At 56.9% G+C, this 20,822-nt stretch overlaps 1 protein-coding gene across 2 annotated transcripts in view; it reads left to right on the forward strand.

The window, feature by feature from the left end:
• ASS1 (argininosuccinate synthase 1) overlaps nucleotides 1–20,822 on the forward strand; it is a 52,681-nt gene that overhangs the window by 14,599 nt on the left and 17,260 nt on the right. For both annotated transcript variants that reach the window (XM_072778339.1, XM_072778340.1), the window contains 7 exons: nucleotides 3,642–3,698; nucleotides 5,744–5,818; nucleotides 9,331–9,401; nucleotides 9,974–10,004; nucleotides 15,046–15,136; nucleotides 17,902–17,986; nucleotides 18,543–18,607. In XM_072778339.1, the coding sequence (XP_072634440.1) occupies nucleotides 3,642–3,698; nucleotides 5,744–5,818; nucleotides 9,331–9,401; nucleotides 9,974–10,004; nucleotides 15,046–15,136; nucleotides 17,902–17,986; nucleotides 18,543–18,607 (475 nt within the window). The remainder of the gene's footprint in view (nucleotides 1–3,641; nucleotides 3,699–5,743; nucleotides 5,819–9,330; nucleotides 9,402–9,973; nucleotides 10,005–15,045; nucleotides 15,137–17,901; nucleotides 17,987–18,542; nucleotides 18,608–20,822) is intronic.

Raw genomic sequence — 20,822 nt, forward strand, 5'->3', positions numbered from 1 at the left:
GAATAGGGAGAACCAGGAAAGCCTGGAGTGGGGTCCAGAGAAATGCAAAGTTTTGAGAGGGGAAGATGGTGGGGAGGGGCCAGCAGCCTGCAGCAGCCTGGTTGTGGGGGGGGGGGGGCACCAGTGACTACATTTCAGGAGGCGGGCTTCAGGAGCCAGGGAATGAGGCTCCTGGCCCTGGGCCACATGGAGTGGGGTGGGACTGGCAAGCCCAGAAAGATGCCAGAAGGACACTTGGCAGTTTTTGTTGTTTTTTTTTTTTTTTTCCCAAGAGCAATTCGTGCTTTTATTTATTTTTTAATTTTTTTGATTTTATTTTTTTTAAGATTTTATTTATTTATTCATGAGAGATACAGAGAGAGAGAGAGAGAGGCAGAAACACAGGCAGAGGGAGAAGCAGGCTCCATGCCAGGAGCCCGACGTGGGACTTGATCCTGGGTCTCCAGGATGAGGCCCTGGGCTGAAGGTGGCGCCAAACCGCTGAGCCCCGCACCCGCCACCCCCCCCACCCCCCCCCCGGGGGGGATCCCCTTTAATTTTTTTTTAATTGGAGTTTAATTTGCCAACATATAGCATAACACCCAGTGCCCATCCCACCAAGTTTTTTTTGCAAGGGGTTCACAATGCAGAGGAAGCTGGGGCATTTGCAGATGGCAGGGGCTCCCCCACCCCCACCTCGGCCCAGGTGGAGGAGATGGCAGCGGCCAGTCCTGCAGCTGCGGCCATCAGGGAATCTCAGCCACTGGCCTCTCCCAGCTCCTGACTCCTGAGTCACCCATAGAGGAAACTAGAGCTTCGGGGGTCCTCGTTCCAGCCTACCAGACATTGCATCAGGCATGTGTTCATTCACTCCCCGAATATTCATCCATGCTGGCCCTCCTCCGTGTGTGGGGTCACTGCTACAGGGTGGGCTAAGGGAGACAGCCAGGGACTTAGGAGCCCGAACCCAGCAGAGGGTGGAACGCAAGGGAAGGACGAGTTAGCCAGTGACACCAAGGGGGAAGGGCACCCCCAGGCTGCAGGAACAGCCCTTGCAAAGTCCCGGAGGTGAGAAGCAGCTTCCCTCTCAGGGCCCAGCCCAGCAGCACCTGGTACGAAGCTGGAGCTGGGGTCCACCTTTCATGCCCCACCCTGTTCTCCCCCTCCAGATTTGGAAGAAGGGCCTGGAAATATGAGCCAGACTCGCGCAGGGGTATGGGGAGCAGTTTTGTAAATGGCACCATCTGTATGGTTAGCCCTTGAACAGATGGGCAGACCCCCACCCCCGCAGTCCCTCCAGTCCCCGTGGGCACTGCACCCACGTCCACACGCCTGCACGTGTATCAGCACGTGGACACACATGGTGTGCAGGATAGCTGTACCCCCACACACACCCTCCCACTCTGGGGAGCTGCCGGGGGCTGCCCTGGTGCAGAGGTCCTGGGGTTAGGGGGAGGAAGGACCCGACCAACTTCAGCTCTTAATCTGGAACAGTTTGAACCAAAGGAGCCTATTTGGCTTCTGGGAGGGTCTCTGACTCTGGAACAGATGGGTGTCCCCATGTGGGTCTGGATGGGCAGACACCAGCCCAGCACGCCTGTCCAGGGAGGCACGAGCTGCCATTGTACTGGGGACACATGAAGCCGTAGGGGGAGAAAACATCACCGGGATGTGCAATACCACCATGTGCTTTACGAATCTGAAATGAATCTACATTTTATTAGAGCTGCCACTGCTCCAGTAACTGTGCCGGCCACAGGTCCTTGGGCTGGGGTTCCCGCCTGTGCCTCAGTGGCCCCATTTTTACAGTGGGGATAACAGTAGAACCTACTTCTAAGGGCTGCCTTAGGCCCTGAGGATTTTTGCGGGGTTTTTTTGTTTTGTCGGAGTTTTTTTTAAGGATGCTTCCTTTTATTTATTTTTTTTAAGATTTTATTTATTTATTCATAGAGGCACAGAGAGAGAGAGAGAGAGGCAGAGACACAGGCAGAGGGAGAAGCAGGCTCCATGCAGGGAGCCCAACATGGGACTCTACCCCGGGTCTCCAGGATTATGCCCTGGGCTGCAGGCGGCGCTAAACCGCTGCACCACTGGGGCTGCCCTTTTGTCGTTATTATTTTTTTTTTTTTTAGATTTTATTTATTTATTCATAAGAGACACAGAGAGGCAGAGACCCAGGCAGAGGGAGAAGCAGGCTCCATGCCAGGAGCCTGATGGGGGGACTCAATCCCAGGACCCCTGGATCACACCCTGGCCAAAGGTAGATGCTCAACTGCTGAACCACCCAGGTGTCCCGGCCGAGAGGATCCAGTGGGTTTAAGTCTGGAGCTCAGGCCAGTCACCTGAATGTGCGCTGTTAGGATGGAAATGTCTGTGGACTGTGTGACCCCGGGGAGGTGGCATCGCTTCTCTGAGCCTCACTTGCATCAGCAGTGGTGGTGACAGCAGAGCAGGGGTCCGTTCCCCCGCTGGCCCCCAGTGGCTCTCCCCTGTGACACTGGGTGCTCAGGACAGGGCTGGGGAGGGGAGTGGGGTGACGGGTCTGGCGCAGCTCACGCCCCCACCCCCCCACCCTGAGAGGCTTGCGAGGGGGCAGCCCGGCCCTCAGGCTCCTGGGTGGGCAGCGAGGGGCTGGGGCCTGCATTTCTGTGCCGCCTGACAAGACTCTGGAAAATAACATGTCATTCTCGCCGCCGCCTCGCTGGGCCCATGCAGTTTTCACAGTAGGCGAAAGGTCCCTCTGTTATTTCCGCAGCTTCAGTCCCCACTCCGGGCGCCGAGCTGAAGGCAAGCAGGCAGGGCACGGACAGGACGCTGGCAGCCCCCGTGTCTGCAGCCTCCTCTTCCTCCTCCCCGTCATCGGCCCAGGATCAGACAAGTCTTCCTCTGGCAGCAAAGGATGCGGGAGCCGGGAGGCAGGGCAGCCCTTGCTGGGGCGGAGGGTGTGGGGGTCCCGGGCTCTGGGCCCTGGGACCGTCTCTTCTGTTGGACCTCGGTGTCCAGAGCCAGGCAGCCAAGGCCCCTCCGCAGTCACCTGGTTCCACCCGCTCCCTGCCAATCAGCTACTGTACACATGGGAGACTGAGCCTCACAGAGGCCACAGGAGTCCCAGTTCTGTGGATATGAGGCCTGATCCCCAGACTCAATCTCTGGATTGGGGCAGATGGGGCCAGGCGGGGAGAGAAACTTCAGGAAGAAGAGGCTGAGGTGCCGGCAGCTGGGGGCCACCTAGAGAAGGACTGGGGTCCTGGCAGGGCCAGACCTCCAGCCTGGCACACACGCATGCAGCCCCCAAAGTGCACACATGCATGACGACACGTGTACCTGTCCTGCCACTTTCCCAAACACACACGTCCCCATCCTGCCATGTGCCTAGCACATGAGCATCCTGTCCTGCAGACCTGCACACCCACCCTGCTCTGCTCTGTGCTCAGGGAGTCCTGGATTCCCATCCTGACTCCACCTGAAGGCAGGAGCTGGGGTTTCCTCTCTGACAAAGACCAACATTCATCTTTAAAACAGGCCAATAGTAGTACCCACCTCAGAGGGTTTCAGGGTCGGAGGTGAGAAGAGAACCATCCAGTGGGCCTGCCCTGAGCAGCCCTCTGGGAGGTTGTCAGCAGTAGTGAGGGCTCCTGACGATGCCTTGTCTCATATTTCAGGGAAATGACCAGGTCCGATTTGAACTCACCTGCTACTCACTGGCACCTCAGATTAAGGTAAGATGCTGCTCCTCCCCTTGGGGTGGGTGCTGGGGGCTAATGTCTCTGGGTGGAGGGTGCAGGGTATGGAGTTCTGGGAATTTTTATGGACAGGGACAGAATGCTCCTGAGTCTCCAGGAGGGGGATGGGGGCATCTCTTTCTCCTGGAGAGACCGCGTGCTCGTGCCAGATACAGGGGCACAGCACTCTGACCATTAGCCCAGGGGCCAGGTAGGTGGGGGCATTGGACAGAAAGATGTGGCCTGGCCCTTTGGCCAGTGCCTTCGGTGTTCTCAGATCTTCTTTCGTGGGGGCAGGCTGAAATAGTTCTGGGTCATTACTGGCCTGTTTCTGGGGTGCTCACAGCCTACTCAACCCTGGTCAGGGCCACCTGGCTAAGGCCCTGGCTCTGCTCTGACTACCTGGCCTCTAGCATCCTGGATCCCTTTCCTGGAGTGGGAATCACCAGAGTCTGGGGGAATCAACCTCCAGGCCTGAATCAATCAACAGGCCTGAGAGTGCATGGCAGGACTGTCCAGCTGCCCACTGCTACCCCTGCCTCCTCCAACCTGACCTGGGACCTGGGCTTGTGTCCATCTGTCCTTCCTTCCTTCCTTCCTTCCTCCCGTGTCTACCAGGCTCCAGGCATATGGAGCTGTACTGCACTACCAATGTGAGCCCCATGTGGAATTTAAATTTTTCTAGTGACCATGTTAACACAAACAAACAAAAAACAAGATGAAAAGCAACAGGTGACATCATTTTAATAATATATTTCACTGAACCCCGTGTACCCAAATGATACCATTCAGCCTGTCATCCATGCAAAAACACTATTCATGACATGTTCTCCATCTTTTGTACTAAGTCTTTAAGATCCCTGTATGCTTTGCATTGGGGGCACATCTGAGTGGGGACCGGCCACGTTTCAGGTCTCAGTGGCCATACGTGGCTTCCAGGTACCAAACTGGCCATCACAGGCCTAGGTCTGGACCCCTTAGAGGTCACTTCAGGCTAAGGCTGCAGAAGATGTGCCTCTTCCTAAGCTCTGAGAGGGCCCTAAGGGGTTCCTTTTTTCTTTCTTTTTTTAAGCGGAACACCTTTCTCTGTCCCTTTAACCAGCCAGCAGCTGCTTGCTGGGTGGGAGTGGCCTGGAGGTAATGAGCTCTAATGATCTTTTCTGACCCCAAACACTGGGCAGCTAAGAAGTCCTTGAGGTGGCTGCTTGCTAGCTCGCTGCAGGCCTGTGGCCATGGGGGCTTTCTCCTGACCCCCACTCTCTGGGGTCCCACAGCAGCTGGGGGGAGCCTGGTGTCCGGTTTCTGAATCTCTGTCTGCAGAGGCCAAGCCAAGGGACTGCGGGTAGGGGCCAAAGCTGGTCTCTGGGAGCTAAGATGAGGCCAGAGGGTGCTCCCATGGCCAGGCTTGCCCCAGGGGCTGTTCATTCTAAGGCCGAGACCCCAGAAAAGTTTACCATCAGAGGTAGGGGCCTGGCTGGCTCCAGCGCTGGGTGGGGGCTCTTCTTGGGGACCTGCCCTTACACCTCCAGGCTGGCACCCAGAGCAGCTCTGGTGAGCAGAAGGAGGGAAAGCAAGAGAAACAGGATGGGATCGCTGTATGTTGTCTGCGGGCCACTGTCCCGGAGAGGGCCTGGCTGGGCTTCCGCAGCAGTGTGAACCCTGCCTGAGTCACCAAGGGGTGGGGTCAGGCGTACTAGTCCTCTGCCCAGGGACACTAGTGAGAAATGTGAGGCCCATCTAGTTCAAACCCTCAAATCTCAGACAGACGGAAGCCCAGAAGGGCAGGGACCCCACTGGGGGACACAAAGCCATTCTGCCGTGGAGCCCGGGCCTCTACAAAGCCACCCCCAGTGTAGCAGGTCCTGTCCTTCCCCTGCCTGATGGGGCACCTCTGCCCACCCCACGTGGACTATGTCCTCTTTGGGGAGGAGGCAGCAGGAGACTCCAGGTGAGCATTGGGGGTCCCGGGCCCCGTAATAGAGAGGCCGGCTCTGAGCCAACATCCGGGCTCTCCCACATCTCACTCCTTGCCCTGTGCCCAGGTCATCGCTCCCTGGAGGATGCCCGAGTTCTACAACCGGTTCCAGGGCCGCAATGATCTGATGGAATATGCAAAGGTATGGCTGAGTCTCCCCTCAAGCCCCCAGCCCTTGCCTACTGCCCCCTCCCGGGGGGCATATCCTTCTCAGGGGGGCCTCCTAGACCAGCAGCATAAGGCTGGGGCTGATCCCCATCCTGGGGGCACCGAGTCTCTGCCCCAGCTGACCCCTGTGGCCGCTGTCCCCAGGGCCAGCCCCACAGAGGTGTGGTCACTGCCTGGGCCAGGAGTCTCCATGGAGAGTCCTCAGTCTGCCAAGTCCGATGGTGACAGGCACCCTCTGCCTCCCGTTCTCCTGCCACCTCCGTGGGAGGTGTGAGTGAGAGGTTCTCTGGCCCCCAGTTACCTGGCTGCTCATTGTCCCGGTGCTTTGCCAGGAGCAGGTAGGCACTCCGAGGGGCAGTGGCAGACAAAGGCTTTTGTCGAGCCAGCCCTTTTGAAGTACAAGTTGCAATAAAACATATTAGAAGTTTTGCATCAAGATCCTTAGCCGCTCCCCGGGGTACCTTTCTTTTTAGCGACTCGATGGCAGCCCTTGACAAACAGCCTCAATCAATCAGACGGGGGAAAAGCAACTCGGTGCACACACCAGAAAATTGCTCGGGTTTTAAATAGCAGTCACCGGGGCTGGCTGTGAGCTCTTGCTGCAGTCAAGGTGCTGCGTGGTAGGGGACTCGGCAGGGACACAGCCCTGCCCCTGCCGCCAGCATCCCATTAAGACCTGGAGGGCTTGGAGGAAAGATCTCCTGTACCATCTGTTGTTTTATTATTAAGAGGGGAGTTTACAAGAGCAAGCCCATATGTTGCCAAACAAATTGTCAAATAGCAGAGCTATTAAGAGAACCGAGGTTGACGAGGCTTCCCACCCCCCTTCGTCTCCTTGATATAGAATATGGAGCACGTTTCATCTTTAAGAATAATGAATTGGAACCCCCGCCCCGTCTCCATTCTCACAACGGCAGTCCCAGTTCAAGAGAGGGCCAGGGTGACCTGTGCCTTGCCCTGCATTTCCGTTAAGCCCCACACAAAAGCAGCTCCTGGTTTTCCCAGTGAAGATGATTTTCAGGAGTGTTGTCACTCCTTCCCGGATTTTGGGGAGAAGCCCCTTCACAAAGCTTCTGTCCTCAATAACCTTTGAACAGGAAAGCATGTCGAGGAGAGCCGAGTCTGGGCCCCCCCCACCCCGCCCCCGGGCCCTGGAGCCTCCCTGGGAGGCTGGCATCTGCCTTGAGCTCTGGGGAATCTGAGCACATTCTAGGAGGGAGGCCGCGTTTCTGCACCCAGGAAATGACCAGAATAACTGAGCAGCAAACGGGCTTTGTCCAAAATGCAGAGCCAGGCAGCTGATTCAGCTGAGACAAAAATCAATGGCGCTTTGAAAATCCCTGCTTTCAAGACCGATAAGTTGCCAAGGCCAAAAGGTGCGGCAGGAGACCCACAAACACACATTCACTCCACTTTCTGCACCGCCCCCCACCCCCACCCCGGTCATCATCCTGTCGTTAGCATCGTCACCATAATTAATTTCTTTTAAAAAGCCAGCGTACTAGGTAGGGGCTGGAAAGCAGGCCAGTCACCTCTGTGCTGTCGTGGAAAATGGTTTTGTTTTTGTTTTTGTTTTTTGAAGATTTTATTTATTTCTTTATGAGAAACACAGAGTGGAGAGAGAGAGAGAGAGAGAGGCAGAGACACAGGCAGAGGGAAAAGCAGGCTCCATGCGGGAGCCTGACGTGGGACTCGATCCTGGGTCTCTAGGATCACACCCTGGGCTGGAGGCGGCGCCAAACCACTGAGCCACCCAGGCTGCCCGATGGTTTTGGTTTTTGTCCTCAAGTGCAGCGAGAGTTCCTTGGGTGGGTGGGCAGGGGGTTGGGGGGAGCGGTGGACACCTAAGGCTAGAGAGGGGAGGGGAAACAGGGACTGGTCAAGGGACTGCCGTTTTTGGCATATGTGTGTGTCTCTGCCTGCTGAGGAGGGGTTGCCTATCCTGTCCTGCCCACTTTCCCTCCCTTTTTCATTTTCTTGCTCCCACCACAACCACGGAGGCCCAGTGGGGAAGAAGGCAAACGTGTTTCCAAACCCCTTCCCAAGACAAAGGCTGCAGGGAACCCATCTGCTGACTTTCTCGGCCCCCAGCCTGCAATTCCAGCTTTTGTGCAGGGGTCCCTGGTCCTCTCACCTCTGGCCTATTCTACCTGGATGGAGGGGGGGGGGGGCTGGCATGTGCCTTGGATGCTCAGCAACTTTGAGAAGCGGGATGAGCAGCCTCTAAATGAGATGCTCCTATTTGCCCATTGTGATTTAAATTGAAGAGTACACAAATCCTAGAATAGATATGGACCATGTCTTTTAAAGCAATTCCCCTGGCAAAGCTTGAAAGAAACACCTGGAAGGTTTTAGCTCCATTTATTTTGAAACTTTAGGTTGGTGATAAAGGAAACAAAGTGGGTTCCTGGAGGAGGCTGGAATCCTACCATAGTGGGAATGAGCACAGACTAGGGGGGCCCCATCAGGAGAGATGGGATGATGCAGGAGGGGGCTACAGGGACCAGCCAGGGCTGGCCAGGTTCTAGGACCACAGTGCGGCGGGTGGGGGTGGGGTGCGGAAGGTGCTAAGAGGGGCTGGGGAAGCAAAGCTTCAGGTCTCACTGCCTTACAGGGGCCTGGCTGGGCCACTTAGCTGCCTCTGTGCTCCATGGGCAAGGAGAGGGGAAAGCAGAATGTATTGAGTGTGTTGGATTCCCACCAGGTGTCAGCCAAGGCAGCGTGGAGTGGCAAAGGGATCAGCCTCATCCTTAATCCAAAAGGCTGAGATGGGTCTTCAGACCCACGGTCTTGGTTGGGATGAGTTTTCTCCTTGAACAATGGATCAAACCATCTGGGAAGCAAAACAACCAAGGGGGAGGATGGAGAGGGTTGAGATGGACCTGGGATGTTCCTTTCAGGGTCACAAAGTGATGTCTGTGGTGACTGTGCCAGGCAAGGGGAGAGGGGTGGCTCCCAGGAAGTGCCAGGCAGGTACCGTAAACTAGTGCCATGAGCTAGAAGCCACTTCCTTGGGGTGACATTAAGTGCTGTGTGGGCGCAGATGCCTTGGTTGAGGTCTACGGTGGAAGTTCAGACCCTTCCTGCGCCCAGCAGGGGTCAGCAAGTGGGAAACCTCTGGCACACTGCCTGGCACACTCTAGTGCTTCAGGGCCTGTGAAATATATAGACTCAGAGACTCTTCTGGAAGGAACCTCCAAGTTCAGCATCCTCTCCATGACATCTCAGACACACGGTCTTGTTTCTGCATGGGCATGTCCAGTAACGGGGCCCTCACTCGTTCCCCAGGCAGTGGGGCCGGGTTGGCGATGGGGGACACGTGGGGGGCAGGGGATGGTGATTGGGGAGGAGATGGACACCAGAGGGTGGCGCTGGGTCTTGCCTGCATGAGGACCAGAGTTTGGGGATGTGTGCAGCCCTGAAAGAAAACCCTCAGGCCAACTGCAAGCTGCCTCACGCCTGCCCCGTGTCCCGTCTTACCCACAGCAACACGGAATCCCCATTCCAGTCACCCCCAAGAATCCATGGAGCATGGATGAGAACCTCATGCATATCAGGTAAGCCAGACATCCCACCTGTGCGCTGCCCTGCCCCACATCAGGGAGCACCTGCCTTCACAGGGCAGATGTAGCCTCAGTGGTGGTCCCCGCCCCCCCCCCACCCAGTACTCTTGGGGCTCACTCCCAGGCTCATGGGGCTAGATAATAGGCATCTGGCCTCAGCTGGGGTGTTGGGGTGGGCTCCTCTAGGAAGTGGCATTTGAGGTGAAAACTTCAAGAATGAGAAGGAACTGACTGGCCGAGGTGCAGGGGGAAGTGTGTTTAAAGCAGAGAGAACAGCAGTGAGTGAAGTCATGCCCCGCCCCGCCCCCCCCACCCCCCCACCCCGCAGATGCAAAGCCCGGGGCTATGCCCCAGAAGACTGAGGGAAATGTCCCAGCTCTTTCTTGCAACCTGCAGCTCCCACAGCCAACTGCGGTCAGCCCAGAATGTTCCAGACAGGGTTGGCAGCAGTTGCTTTGGCAGAGAAAGAAGGGCAGAGCAGATTTGTTGGGGGGGGGGGGTCCTCCCTGCCCGCCTCCCCGCCTCCCCACCTGATTTCCTGTCTTCCCTTCCCTTTTCCCTCATAGCTACGAGGCTGGAATCCTGGAGAACCCCAAGGTAATACCCCCACCTCCACCACCACCACCACCACCCCACCACCACCCCCACCCCCGGCCTCCCCAGTTTCCTGTGAACCGGCTGCCGTCTTTGGTGGTAGCTGCTCCGTGCCGATGCTGTCTGATGTGATTGTAGCCTAATTTGAAATTTCACGGGGGCCGGGTGTGGGCCTGGGGCCGAGCCCTGCCTGCATCCAGATCCTCCCCACTGGGGCCCCCTCCGCATGCCTGCTCCATGCTGCTGCTCGGTTTTGAGACACCCCCCACCCCCAGCACTCTTTTTCTAATTGCTGCTGGGATGAATAGGGTAAGGAAATATTTCAGGGCAGCATGGAGAGAGTGTGTGATTGTAAGACAATAAAGAAGCAATTAGGCAGATGAGACACTTGTGGGAGGGCCCGGCCTGTGCCCACCAGCTCTCAGGCCGCTGCTGCTGCTACTGCTGCTGCTGCTGCTGCTGCTGCTGCAATGGGGTCGGTGTGGGGAGTGGGGGTGGCACAGATTAGAGCCTCAGGACCCATTTGTCTGGGTTTGTGCTCCACACCCGCCCAAGGCAGGCCGCCCTGATCCCCTGTCCCCAGCCTCCTAGACTGGCCAGCCTGGGCCTCGGCCCTGTTTGAAGTTTAGGATTTCTATCCCTGGGGGGGTTTCCCTTTGTATGTCCCCCTGCCACCGTGGGAGATGGGGTGGAGGGTGGCAGGATGAAATCTATCCTGGGAAGAGAAAAATCTCTTTGTCCCTGAGGGAATGTGTCTCTGTTCCCTGGCTCAGCCCCACACTGGGGCGGGGGTTTGAGGGTGGGGTGGGCTGCTTGTCTGACGTTAGGGAAGAAGTGTGCTGTGAGGGGGTCGCTTGGGCAGCTGGGCCTGGGGGAATCCAAGAAGGCCAGCTGGAGGGGAGGATGACCTGGTGGTATTGGTGAGGGTGGGAGAGCTAGAGCTCTACCGGGGTTCCTGGGATGGCTCCCAGAGGGGACCAGGCCTCCCAGGACCAGCGACCGGTTCTGGGGCCAGGCCTGGGTTTAGCATTTTCTTGGCTTACTTTCCTTGGCTCCTCGCTGTATGCATCTTCATTTTATGGGCGAGGAAACCGAGAAACCAAGGCCCAGAGAAGTGACTCACCCCCAGGGCGCCCCACCTCTCCGAGCAGGCCCTCCTGCCTCTGTGGTTCCCCCATGGCCCGCCCCCACCCGCACTCCACTCTGCCCAACCATGTCACTCAAGAGAGCCCGCACCCTTGCCCCCTGGGGGCTGATGGCCCCACAGGGCTGCTGCCTGCTGGCCACAGGTTTTTCCAGTTCATGCTCTGCTGACCCCATGACACTCAGGCCAGCCACCCCTAATTAGCCAGTCAGTCAGCGCCAAGGGGGGTGGGGGGAGGCTAAGCCCAGCAAAGGCAGAGCTGTGCACAGGCAGGCTATCCCTTCTACCCCTCTCCAAACATCCTGTGGTGCTCTCATCTCAGAACAAGGGGCAGAGCCATGGCTAGAGGGAAACTAGCCCCTGGGGCAGTGCTGGGGGTACAGATGGGTCTGTGACCTGGGCAGGTCCTTCCCCTCTGACCTTCCATTTCATGAGGCCAGTGGATGGAGGAGTAAGTGCTAAAGGGTGTCTTTTTAAGGATTTTGGCCCCTGATCAGGTGGGAAGGTTGATGCATCCATCCCAGAGACAAGAAACAGGGATCCAAATACTGACTCTGCCACAATTTGCAGTACAGTCTTGGGCAAGTGACCCAACCTCCCTGAGCCTTCGATTCTTTGTGCACACAGGGAGAAACCGCAGCACCTCCCTTCTGCAGCACAGAAAGCTCTTGGCCTATCCTCATATCTCAATCTTGAAGCCAGGGGTGCCTCCTTCCCTCCTCGGGCAAGCTAAGATTGTTTGGGGAGGAAGGGGCCAAGATCCTCCCAGGACCCCTCTCCTCAGGCTGGGGAGGCTGGGCTGGGTACGCGAGAGAGACGAAGTGTGGGGTGAAGCTGAGGAACCCGGGGTCCGGCTCTCTGGGCCTGCCCTGCTTTGTGAGGGGGCTCGCCCAGATTAAACCCCAGGACCCTCCCTTGCCTCCTGGGGTGTCCCCCCTACACTGTCCCCTGGATCCCAGGGATAAGGAGGCAGTGCCCAGGGGCCCAGTGCCATCCTCCAGCAGCTGAGAGCCGCTGCGCCCCCGCAGCCCTGGCCCCCTTGGGAGGAGATGGGGAGACAGGGCTTAAGGGAACAGGGGCCCCCTCCCCCTCTCCAAAAAAAGCTCCGAGACCTGCCGAAGGGAGGGTCTGAAGGCAGATGGTGGAGCCATTTTCTGCCTCCGTGATGGCTGATTGAAGGGCAATGAGGCAGCTAATGCGAAGAAAGATAGAAATTTACTTGCTTTAACTTCATACGGCACACAGTGAAAGAGTTCATTCAGTGCCGGCCCGCCATATCTGATGGATGAATAAACCATTTGCAGCATCGATCATGCCTCTACATCATGGTTTAGTTCATGGGCCATTTGCTTCCAATTTCTCCTTCTCGGCCCTGTTTCATGCTTTCTTTCGTCCTCTCCACCCCCCCCCCCCAGCTTCTCTCTCTCTTTTTTTCTTCCCTCTCTTCCCTCCCCCCAGCAACCCCCCCCCCCCAGCAGATGACATTGGAAGTGAGCCCTCCTGCCGGGATGGATAAATAGATGGTATTGATACTCAGGAACAAACTATTTGTCATTTGAACTGGGCTTTTAGGAGGGAGAGTAAAAAGAAGGCAGGCGCCCAGCCACCCCAGAATGCAAAGCAAATGTCACTTTATTTCTATTTAGTTATTTTATTTAATCGGTGCTGTCAGGGTGTCGGAAACCACACCAGCTGCCTCCAACTTGCACTGTAGAGCGCAGGTCTCCCATCCTGCTGGTCTGCGGAGAAGGGTGGCAGGAGAAGTTCAGGCTGTGCAGGTGGAGGTAGGAGGAAGGAGCCGTGGGTGGGGGCGTGGACTCTGGGTCCTGGCACCCTGCTTTGAGTTCATCCTGGGCTGGGGGCCCGGCAGGGGCCCCGGGCAGGCAGGAAAGAGGCTGTGGAGTCACGTTGGACACCTAGAGGCCCAAGCCCTGGTTCACTTTGCCTTCTGGCCAAGGATGGCTGGTCATCGGGCCTGTCTGTGCCCAAGGATGCAGTGGTTGGCAGGACGCAGTGGGGCCTGGGGAGCCGGGCACTTCTCTGCACCCGCCTGAAGCCTGTCCCCATGGTTAATGATGCTGGTTGTCTCTGACCAAGTCCCTTGCACTGTTTCTCAGCCCTGAGGTTTCTAAAGCAGCTGGGAAACAACAGGGGGTGATAGAAAGAGCACTAGACAGGGATTCCAGAGTCCCCACACAGTGGGGCTCCCACTCTGGTGGGGACAGGCAATATGGTTTGGTCGAACCACTTCTTTGGTCTTGGTTTTCCATCTGTTCCGCAGAGGCTTCAGGCTTAGGGTCCCTAAGGACCCTCTCCCTCTTTGAGGCCAGTTCTGGATCCTTATTCCCACCCCACAAATGGAAAACAGATGAAGGGATACAGCTGATCCCACGTCACATGGCACCCCGGAGGTGCCCAGTCCACCACAGGCCCCTGTCTGAGCTCAGAAGTAGAAGGACCAACCATCCCCCTTGCCCAGGACTGAGGGGTTCCTAGGGGTGCAGGAAGCAGGATGGCTGGTCACCCAGACACAGAGCCCACAAGCAAAGTGACCACAGGTGAGGCATCCGAGGCATTGCTGCTGACCACCCCTTCTGGAGGGGGTCTTCCGAGATGCAGTCACCACCAGCTGTCCTTCCCACCTGCAGAGCAGGTAACAACTTGCACCTGGTTTTCCCTGGCATCTTCTCGGGTGATGTTCATGTCCAGTAAAAGCTATGAAAACCATCTATATCCTTAAGGTGTAAGGCAGTCAAGGGCAGCTATCCTTTCCCCATTTTGCAGGTGAGGAAAACAGGCCCAAGGAAGTAAAGCACCTTGGCCAAGGCCCCACAGCAGGGGATCTTGACTTCCCAGCTTTGAGTATTTTCCACCCCTCTAAAATCCAGCATATATTTGTGGCCGGCCTCAGAGTTCCCTGCCCTGTGCCGGGTCCAGCCCCACACGGAACTCAGTGAGGGAAGGGGGGTCTCTCCTCCTCAGCCTCTGTTTCTAGGGTGACAGCAATTGACCTTCTTACCAAATGGGGCTGCTGAGAACCCAAAAGAAGCCGCGGGCAGAAAGTGACACATAAATGTCCGATGGGTATTGAAAACAAAGATTTAAGGTGTCCAGGTGGAAATAGCTAGGGCCCAGGGGTGCCCACAGGGGAGACCGGAACAGTGAGGCCAAGAGGACCCCCGTCACCTTGGTGTCCAGGGTCCGAGCACAGCTTGTGGGGGGCCCTTGGGCTTCAGGAGCCAGGAGAGAATTTTGAGAGCCCCATGTAGCCGGCAGCCCCTCTACCCGCTGCATCAAGACGAGAGGCCCATTTTCCAACCCACCCAAGGAAAAATATACATAAAGGTTGATGTGTTTTTCAAATGGGTTTTTGCTTTGCTCTTCTCTTTTCTCCCTGTGAGTATTAACCTCAAGGACCCGGGGGACGGCTCGGCTCGCCAGAGCACCTGCTGGGGTCACGCGTAGTCATTAGCTTTGCGGTCAGTGCAGAATAAACCCCAATTCCAGGCGCCTGCGAGAGCAAGCGCCCGCTCCCGGGAAGCCCGCCGCCGCCTCGCTCCTCCAAACTCACACTTTTCTTGCCTGACTTGTTCCTCTGCTGCTATTCTACCTCCAGCTGTGGGGGCGTCGAAGAAAAAGATGAGATCAAGTTGAGGGGAAAAATTGTCTGATTCCTGGAGCCCTTTGTTTCCCAGGTCCCCGGCAAGCGGGGCCAGCTCCGGGCTGGGGGCTGGGAGGCCCATGGGTCTATGCCAGTCGGCGGCAGGTGCTGCAACGCCCTGGTTCTGGGGAAGGGGTACCAATCTCTGCAGGAGGTGGGGTGCGGGGTGTGCGGGGACTGGCGGGGCCTGGCTTGGCTCTGGACACCCCATCCTCCAGCCTCTTTCTGTCTTTTGTCAGAACCAAGCACCTCCGGGCCTCTACACAAAGACCCAGGACCCCGCCAAAGCCCCCAACAGCCCTGACATCCTTGAGATTGAGTTCAAGAAAGGTAGGTGCCCACCTGTCGGGGTTCAAGGGGGTGGGCTCTTGGGGCTCTGGCTCCTTTCCCCTCTGCCTGGGAGCCTGGGCAGGAGCCCACTGCATCCCTCTTGTATTCCTGGGAGTCAGAGTTCAGGCAAGGGCTTCAGGGACTCCCAACTGCCCCTTCCCAGGAAGGTGTGGTCCATGGAGGCCTCCAGACATGAAAGGAAAGTACCCTCAGCTGCCCATCACCTGGGCTCATGGGCACTGGTTCTGAAGTGAGAGCGTTCCAGTCCCTAAGTACTCATTTTGTCAGCTGCTTTGAGACTTTGGACAGTCACACAGTTTTCTTGATCCTCAGTGTCCTCTTCTGTAGACTGGGGATAAGAGCACCTGCTGCCTGGTATAGAATGTGGTCTGTCAGGGATGTGCCCCTTATAGGGTCCTGGTACCAAGGAGATGCTCACGTGGATCTTAGAGACCTGGCCTCAGGGGCCCCCTGGCCCCACAGCTAAAGCCTCAGCTAGTTCTACACTCAATGCTGTACCCCACTTCTCTACCCCAAGCTCAAAACTGCTAGTGCTCCCACTGGCCATGGGTAGGTGTCCTGATCTCCTTATCTTCACTGCTATCAACAAGACATGTTGGCTGGCCTGGCCTGAGTGCCCAGTCTCTTGCCATGGAGAACAGAAGGGAATGTAGGATGAGCCTGGTAATGAGAGGGGTAGGGCCAGGCCCAGAGTGAGGGCTCAGAGTACCCAAGGAGAGGACCTGTCCTGACAGCTGCAGAAATCAGGGAGGCTTCCAGGAGGAGGTGGTGCTAGGCAGGAGCTAGAGGATCCAAGAGGGAGAGAGAGGGTATCCCAAGCCTGGACAAGGAGGCTGGACAGTCCATCCACAAGGCAGCTGCCCAGGCTGGAACAAGAGCAGAGGGAGAGGGAATCGGCCCCTCTCAGGGCACCTCAGATCCCTGCCCTCACTCATGCTGGTGTGACCTTGACAACCAACTTCACCGCTCTGGGCCTCAGGCTCACTTGCCTATAAAACAGGCCATGGAAATAATGCTCACAGGTGCCAAGTATGGTGTGCGGAGTGAAGTGGAGGGAAACAGAGTCTGTTTAGAACTTGAATAACACACCTATTCCTGGCCTTTCCCAAGAGCCTGGCCAAGCCAGTGGGCATCTTCACTGCTCCCCCCATCCATTCAAACCCTTGAATTTCACACCACTTGGGGACCAAAGGACCATGGGCTGAGGCCCCTGAGGGTAGCCGGACCCCCAAGTGCCCACTCCGTCTGACCCAGGCATGGCCCAGGGATGCAGAGCACCTTCCAGCATCATCTTGGGGAAGGCAGCGGGACGGCCCCAGGCAGCACCTCCAGCAGATCTCCCCGGGGAGCCTGGGTGAAGGTGGGAGACGGGCAGGAGGCAGTGGGGGTGTCGGACACAAGGCTCTGGCAGCCTCTCCTCCAGAAATAGGGCAGCCCCAAGGGCTGAGCCGGACAAGAAACGTGATCCATTTTAATGATTCGGGGACCGTCTGGAAAAAAAAAATAGACAGGAGGAGCCGTCCCCGACTACTCCCATTCACCCTCTAGTTAATTTATTTGAAGTTTTAATCTAATTATTAACTATTTTAAAGGCTAAGAGGCTTTCTCCGGCAGCAGCACTGACAATGTCAGCTCCTCTCTGGGGCAGGCCCCATCCAAGGCCATAATAGGACCGGGAGGGAGAGAAAGCGAGAGGGGAGAGGCGGGCAGTGGCGAGAGGGGCTTAAGGTTCATTATTGGGCAGACTTACATTTAATAGCAATTTACAACCAAGTTATAAAACCCCTGGAAATGGGGGTGAAGAATGGCGAGGTGACAGCGCCTTGAGGGAAGCCCCTCCAAGCGGCGCCTGGCTAATAAAGACTCGAAAGCCTCTATTGAGACCTGATTGGCACCCGGTCGCTGGCTACATGGTAATGAGCTGGGCAGATGGGTGGGGGATTATCCGCCAACTTTGAACAGCTTTCCTTTGTCACTGTTACAGCTCTCTTGTTAGCCCCCTAATACATTTATTGCTCATTTCACACCGCTCGAGAAAGTGCCCCTTGCTATTCAAAGTCAACCCTGAACCCACCCACTGCCCCCCCCTCCCTGCCACCCCCCTTGACTCGGCCCTGCCCTCCCCTCCGGGACCAGCGGCCGCCTCCCTCCTGCCCTCCTGCCACCCCAGACCCGACTTCTCGGAATCCACGAGGACACCTCTAACACCTCGCCTGCCCAAGTGGGCACCGCGTCACCCAGCCGGCGGCTGCGTGGCTCTGGGGTGCGGGCGGGGGGGACACTGGGGTCCACCTGACAGACGTGGCAGGGGGCTGTGGGGGTGTGTGCGTGTGCATGTGTGCGCGCACGAGCGCGAGCTCGGCCCCACCTCGGCCAGGCGGCCTGGGTAGCTGGTGGGACAGAAGGTGCCCCGGTGTAAGACAATGGTGGAGCGTGAAATTCAATTAGTTCAGGGCTGGTTCCAATTTCACAGCCCCTAAATGCAAAAGGGACAGAGAGAATGGGAAGGGTGGGGGGCGCGTTTTTATTGCATTTTCCCTTTCATTCTGGGGGGCGTTCTCGCCCCTTCTCTCCCTCCAGCAGGCCCCAACCTGCACAGGGCTTTTCAAGGAGTCATTTGGAGTCCATATCTGTCAGATCCATTTAAGGCGTTGCGGGCGGAGGGAGAGGGCGGGGTGGCAGGCACCGGCTCCTGCGCCCAGCCTGGCTCCAGCCTGCAGGCCCACCGCCCTCTCCTCCCCTAGGGGTCCCCGTGAAGGTGACCAACGTCAAGGACGGCACCACCCACCGCACGTCCCTGGAGCTCTTCATGTACCTGAATGAAGTCGCGTGAGTGCCCACAGCCTGGCCCGGCCTCCTGGGAAGCCACCCCTGGGAAGCGCTGGTGTAGGCCCCTGGGGCTGATGGTCATGGCTTGAGGCTTAGGGGCTGAGGAGGACAGGCAGCCCTGGTGCAGCCCGCAGGCATGGGAGCCTCTGGTGGCCGTCAGCCTTGGAAGGTTAACAACCTCCTGGAGGTGGTGGGAAACATATACTGGCCCCTGGGGACAGCCTGGCTAGAGCTTCTGGGCCCTGCATAGGAAAGATGAGCATTGGGTAGGGCTGCTGCCGTTCAAGGCCCCAGGACAGAGGCAACAGAAGTTGTAAACTCACTGTGCGACACAGGCAATCCTTTCGCTCTCGGGGTCTCAGGTTCCCCACCTGTACAGTGGGCAGTTGGAGTAGGGACCTGGCTCCAATGTCCTTTGTGTCTTGGATCCTGGAATGGGGCCTGACCCCCTGCATGTGGCTCTGGCACCCTGCAGCCCAGAGCCCAGCCAGGTGGTGGTGTCTGCCTCGAATCCTTGTGGCAGCATGTGGTTTTAAGGGGCCCATTCTCCCCACAGGGGCAAGCATGGTGTGGGCCGCATTGACATTGTGGAGAACCGTTTCATCGGGATGAAGTCCCGAGGTGAGTCTGCTCACTGCCCTTGGAGGCGTGTCTCAGCTCCCAGAGACCCCAGAGGCCCCTCAGATTCCCATTCCATTCAGGTGTTGCTACTCCCACGCTATGTGGATGACTTTGTGCAAGTTCCTGCACCCATCAGACTGTTTCTCCCCCATGGGGTGGGGATTGTGGGCCCTTTGCCACTGACTCTCAAGGGCCTTATGAGAAGCACTGTCCTGAGAGCGAGCGGGGGGTTGGAGGGGAGGGGAGGGGAGGAAAGGGGCGGTCGGGACCGGACTGGAGGTCGGGCTCTCCTGTGCCCCAGGGCGGGCGGGTTGGCCAGGTTTGGAGGCACACCATGCAGGGCCGATTTCACAGTCATTAAGGCTGCTCGGAGGAGGCGGCCAGCCCGGCAGGGCAGGAATCCTGCCAGGGGTGGGCGCTGTGGGCTGTGCTGGTGGTGTGAGCCGCCGGGTCGGGTGGGGCTCTGCCTCTGTGCGGAGTAGCTGCCACCTTGGCTAGACGGTCAGGCCTGCAGCCAGCCGCCTTGGGCTGTGCCCGGAGTGGAGAGAGGTAGGTCCCAACCAAGCAGGCACCTGAGTCTTCTCTTATTAACCAGAGCCCTGTGACTTTCCGTCACCGCGTCATCGGACCATACCCTCCCCTCCGGGACTCAGTTTCCCCATATGAGTGGACCTCCTGCTAGCCTGTGATAAAGCAATGCTACGTCCTCAGGGCACTTTAAGAGGGAGTGGGCAATCTTTCAGCAGTCTGAGCCCCCAGATTGAGCACCTGATTTTTTTTAAGTACTGGTGATGAGGTTGAGGGTCCCCTGTCTTTTTTTTTTTTAATTTTTTAATTTTTAAATTTTTTTTGAGGGTCCCCTTTCTTGACGGATATTCAAAATTGCTTTGCTTAGGGTCAATTTAAAAAGATAACACAGGGCAGCCCTGGCGGTGCAGCGGTTTAGTGCAGCCTGCAGCCCAGGGCATGATCCTGGAGACCCGGGATCGAGTCCCACGTCAGGCTCCCTGCATGGAGGCTGCTTCTCCCTCTGCCTGTGTCTCTGCCTCTCTCTCTCTCTCTCTCTCTCTCTGTCTCTCATGAATAAATAAATAAAATCTTTTTAAAAAATAAATAATAAATAAAATAAAAAGATAACACAACCAAAAAAAAATTTTTTTTAAAGACAATACAACCAAAGGAAACCAGGCCAGGGTAGAGTCATGGAGCTTTGTCCTCTAGGACGTTTTTACTAAGATTCTAAAATCCAGGGAGCTGATGGCCAGATTTCAGCTGTTAGAACAGGGTGCTGGTCCAGGAGACAAGAAATGGGGGTCCTCACTCAAGCTTACCCTGCCTTGACTAATGACCTCTGACTTGTCACCTCCAGGCCTCATTTCCCCAAGTGTGATGCGGTGGGCACAGGGCAGGGGAGGTCGGATCCTTCCAGCTCTGACCTGTCTGGATTTATCTCAAAAGATGTGGGGAGACGGGAAGTGAAGTGGCCACGTTGCCTCTTTTCCTGTCATTTTTTTCTTTCCTCCTCAACACAGCTACGATCTGGGAGAAGCAAAGGAAGGCCTTGTCAGAACAATGTAACTAATTAGCTGCTCCCTTTTGTCCTCACTTAAACCTTCGCCTCTTACTTGTATTAACATCTGATTAAATGTCCCTTTGTCTCAATCTGCCCTTGGGAGACAGCACAATGTAAATCACACAAGGCAGATCTGGTGAGGGGGGGTGCAGCTTGGGGGAGCCACAGACCAGCACCCTCACCTTACAGAAGGGGAAACCAAGGCCAGGACGGATGCCCAGATCCAGAGAGGCACAGAGTGGAGGTTAAGAGTGCAAACCCTGGGGTGGGGCAGATCCAGGTTCTGGCCTGTATTTAGTCATGGGATCTGGTGCAGGGGAGGTGCCCCACAAATGGCAGCGGCCACCAGGGGCAGAATGAAAGGTCAGAAGCAGCCTGTGCCCTCCAGGAGCTCCTTGTGGCTCAGAAGTGTCCTTTCTGGCACCAGTCGTCATGCCTTTCCTGTGCTGTCACTAATGGATTATGGGTGTGACCCAGGGGTACAGATAGTTAACTACCAACTGATCAGGATTGGCGCTTGTGGTGAAAATGAATTGCCTTCCCAGGTAAGGACTGGCCTGGGGCCACTCCGTGAAATGCCATCCTGCTGCACAGGGATAGTCGGAGTAGACTTGATCTGAGGGGTGGTAATAAAGGCCTGGA

This window comes from Canis lupus, chromosome 16 (genome assembly GCF_048164855.1).
Source record: "Canis lupus baileyi chromosome 16, mCanLup2.hap1, whole genome shotgun sequence".
NCBI classification, from domain to species: Eukaryota; Metazoa; Chordata; class Mammalia; order Carnivora; family Canidae; genus Canis; species Canis lupus.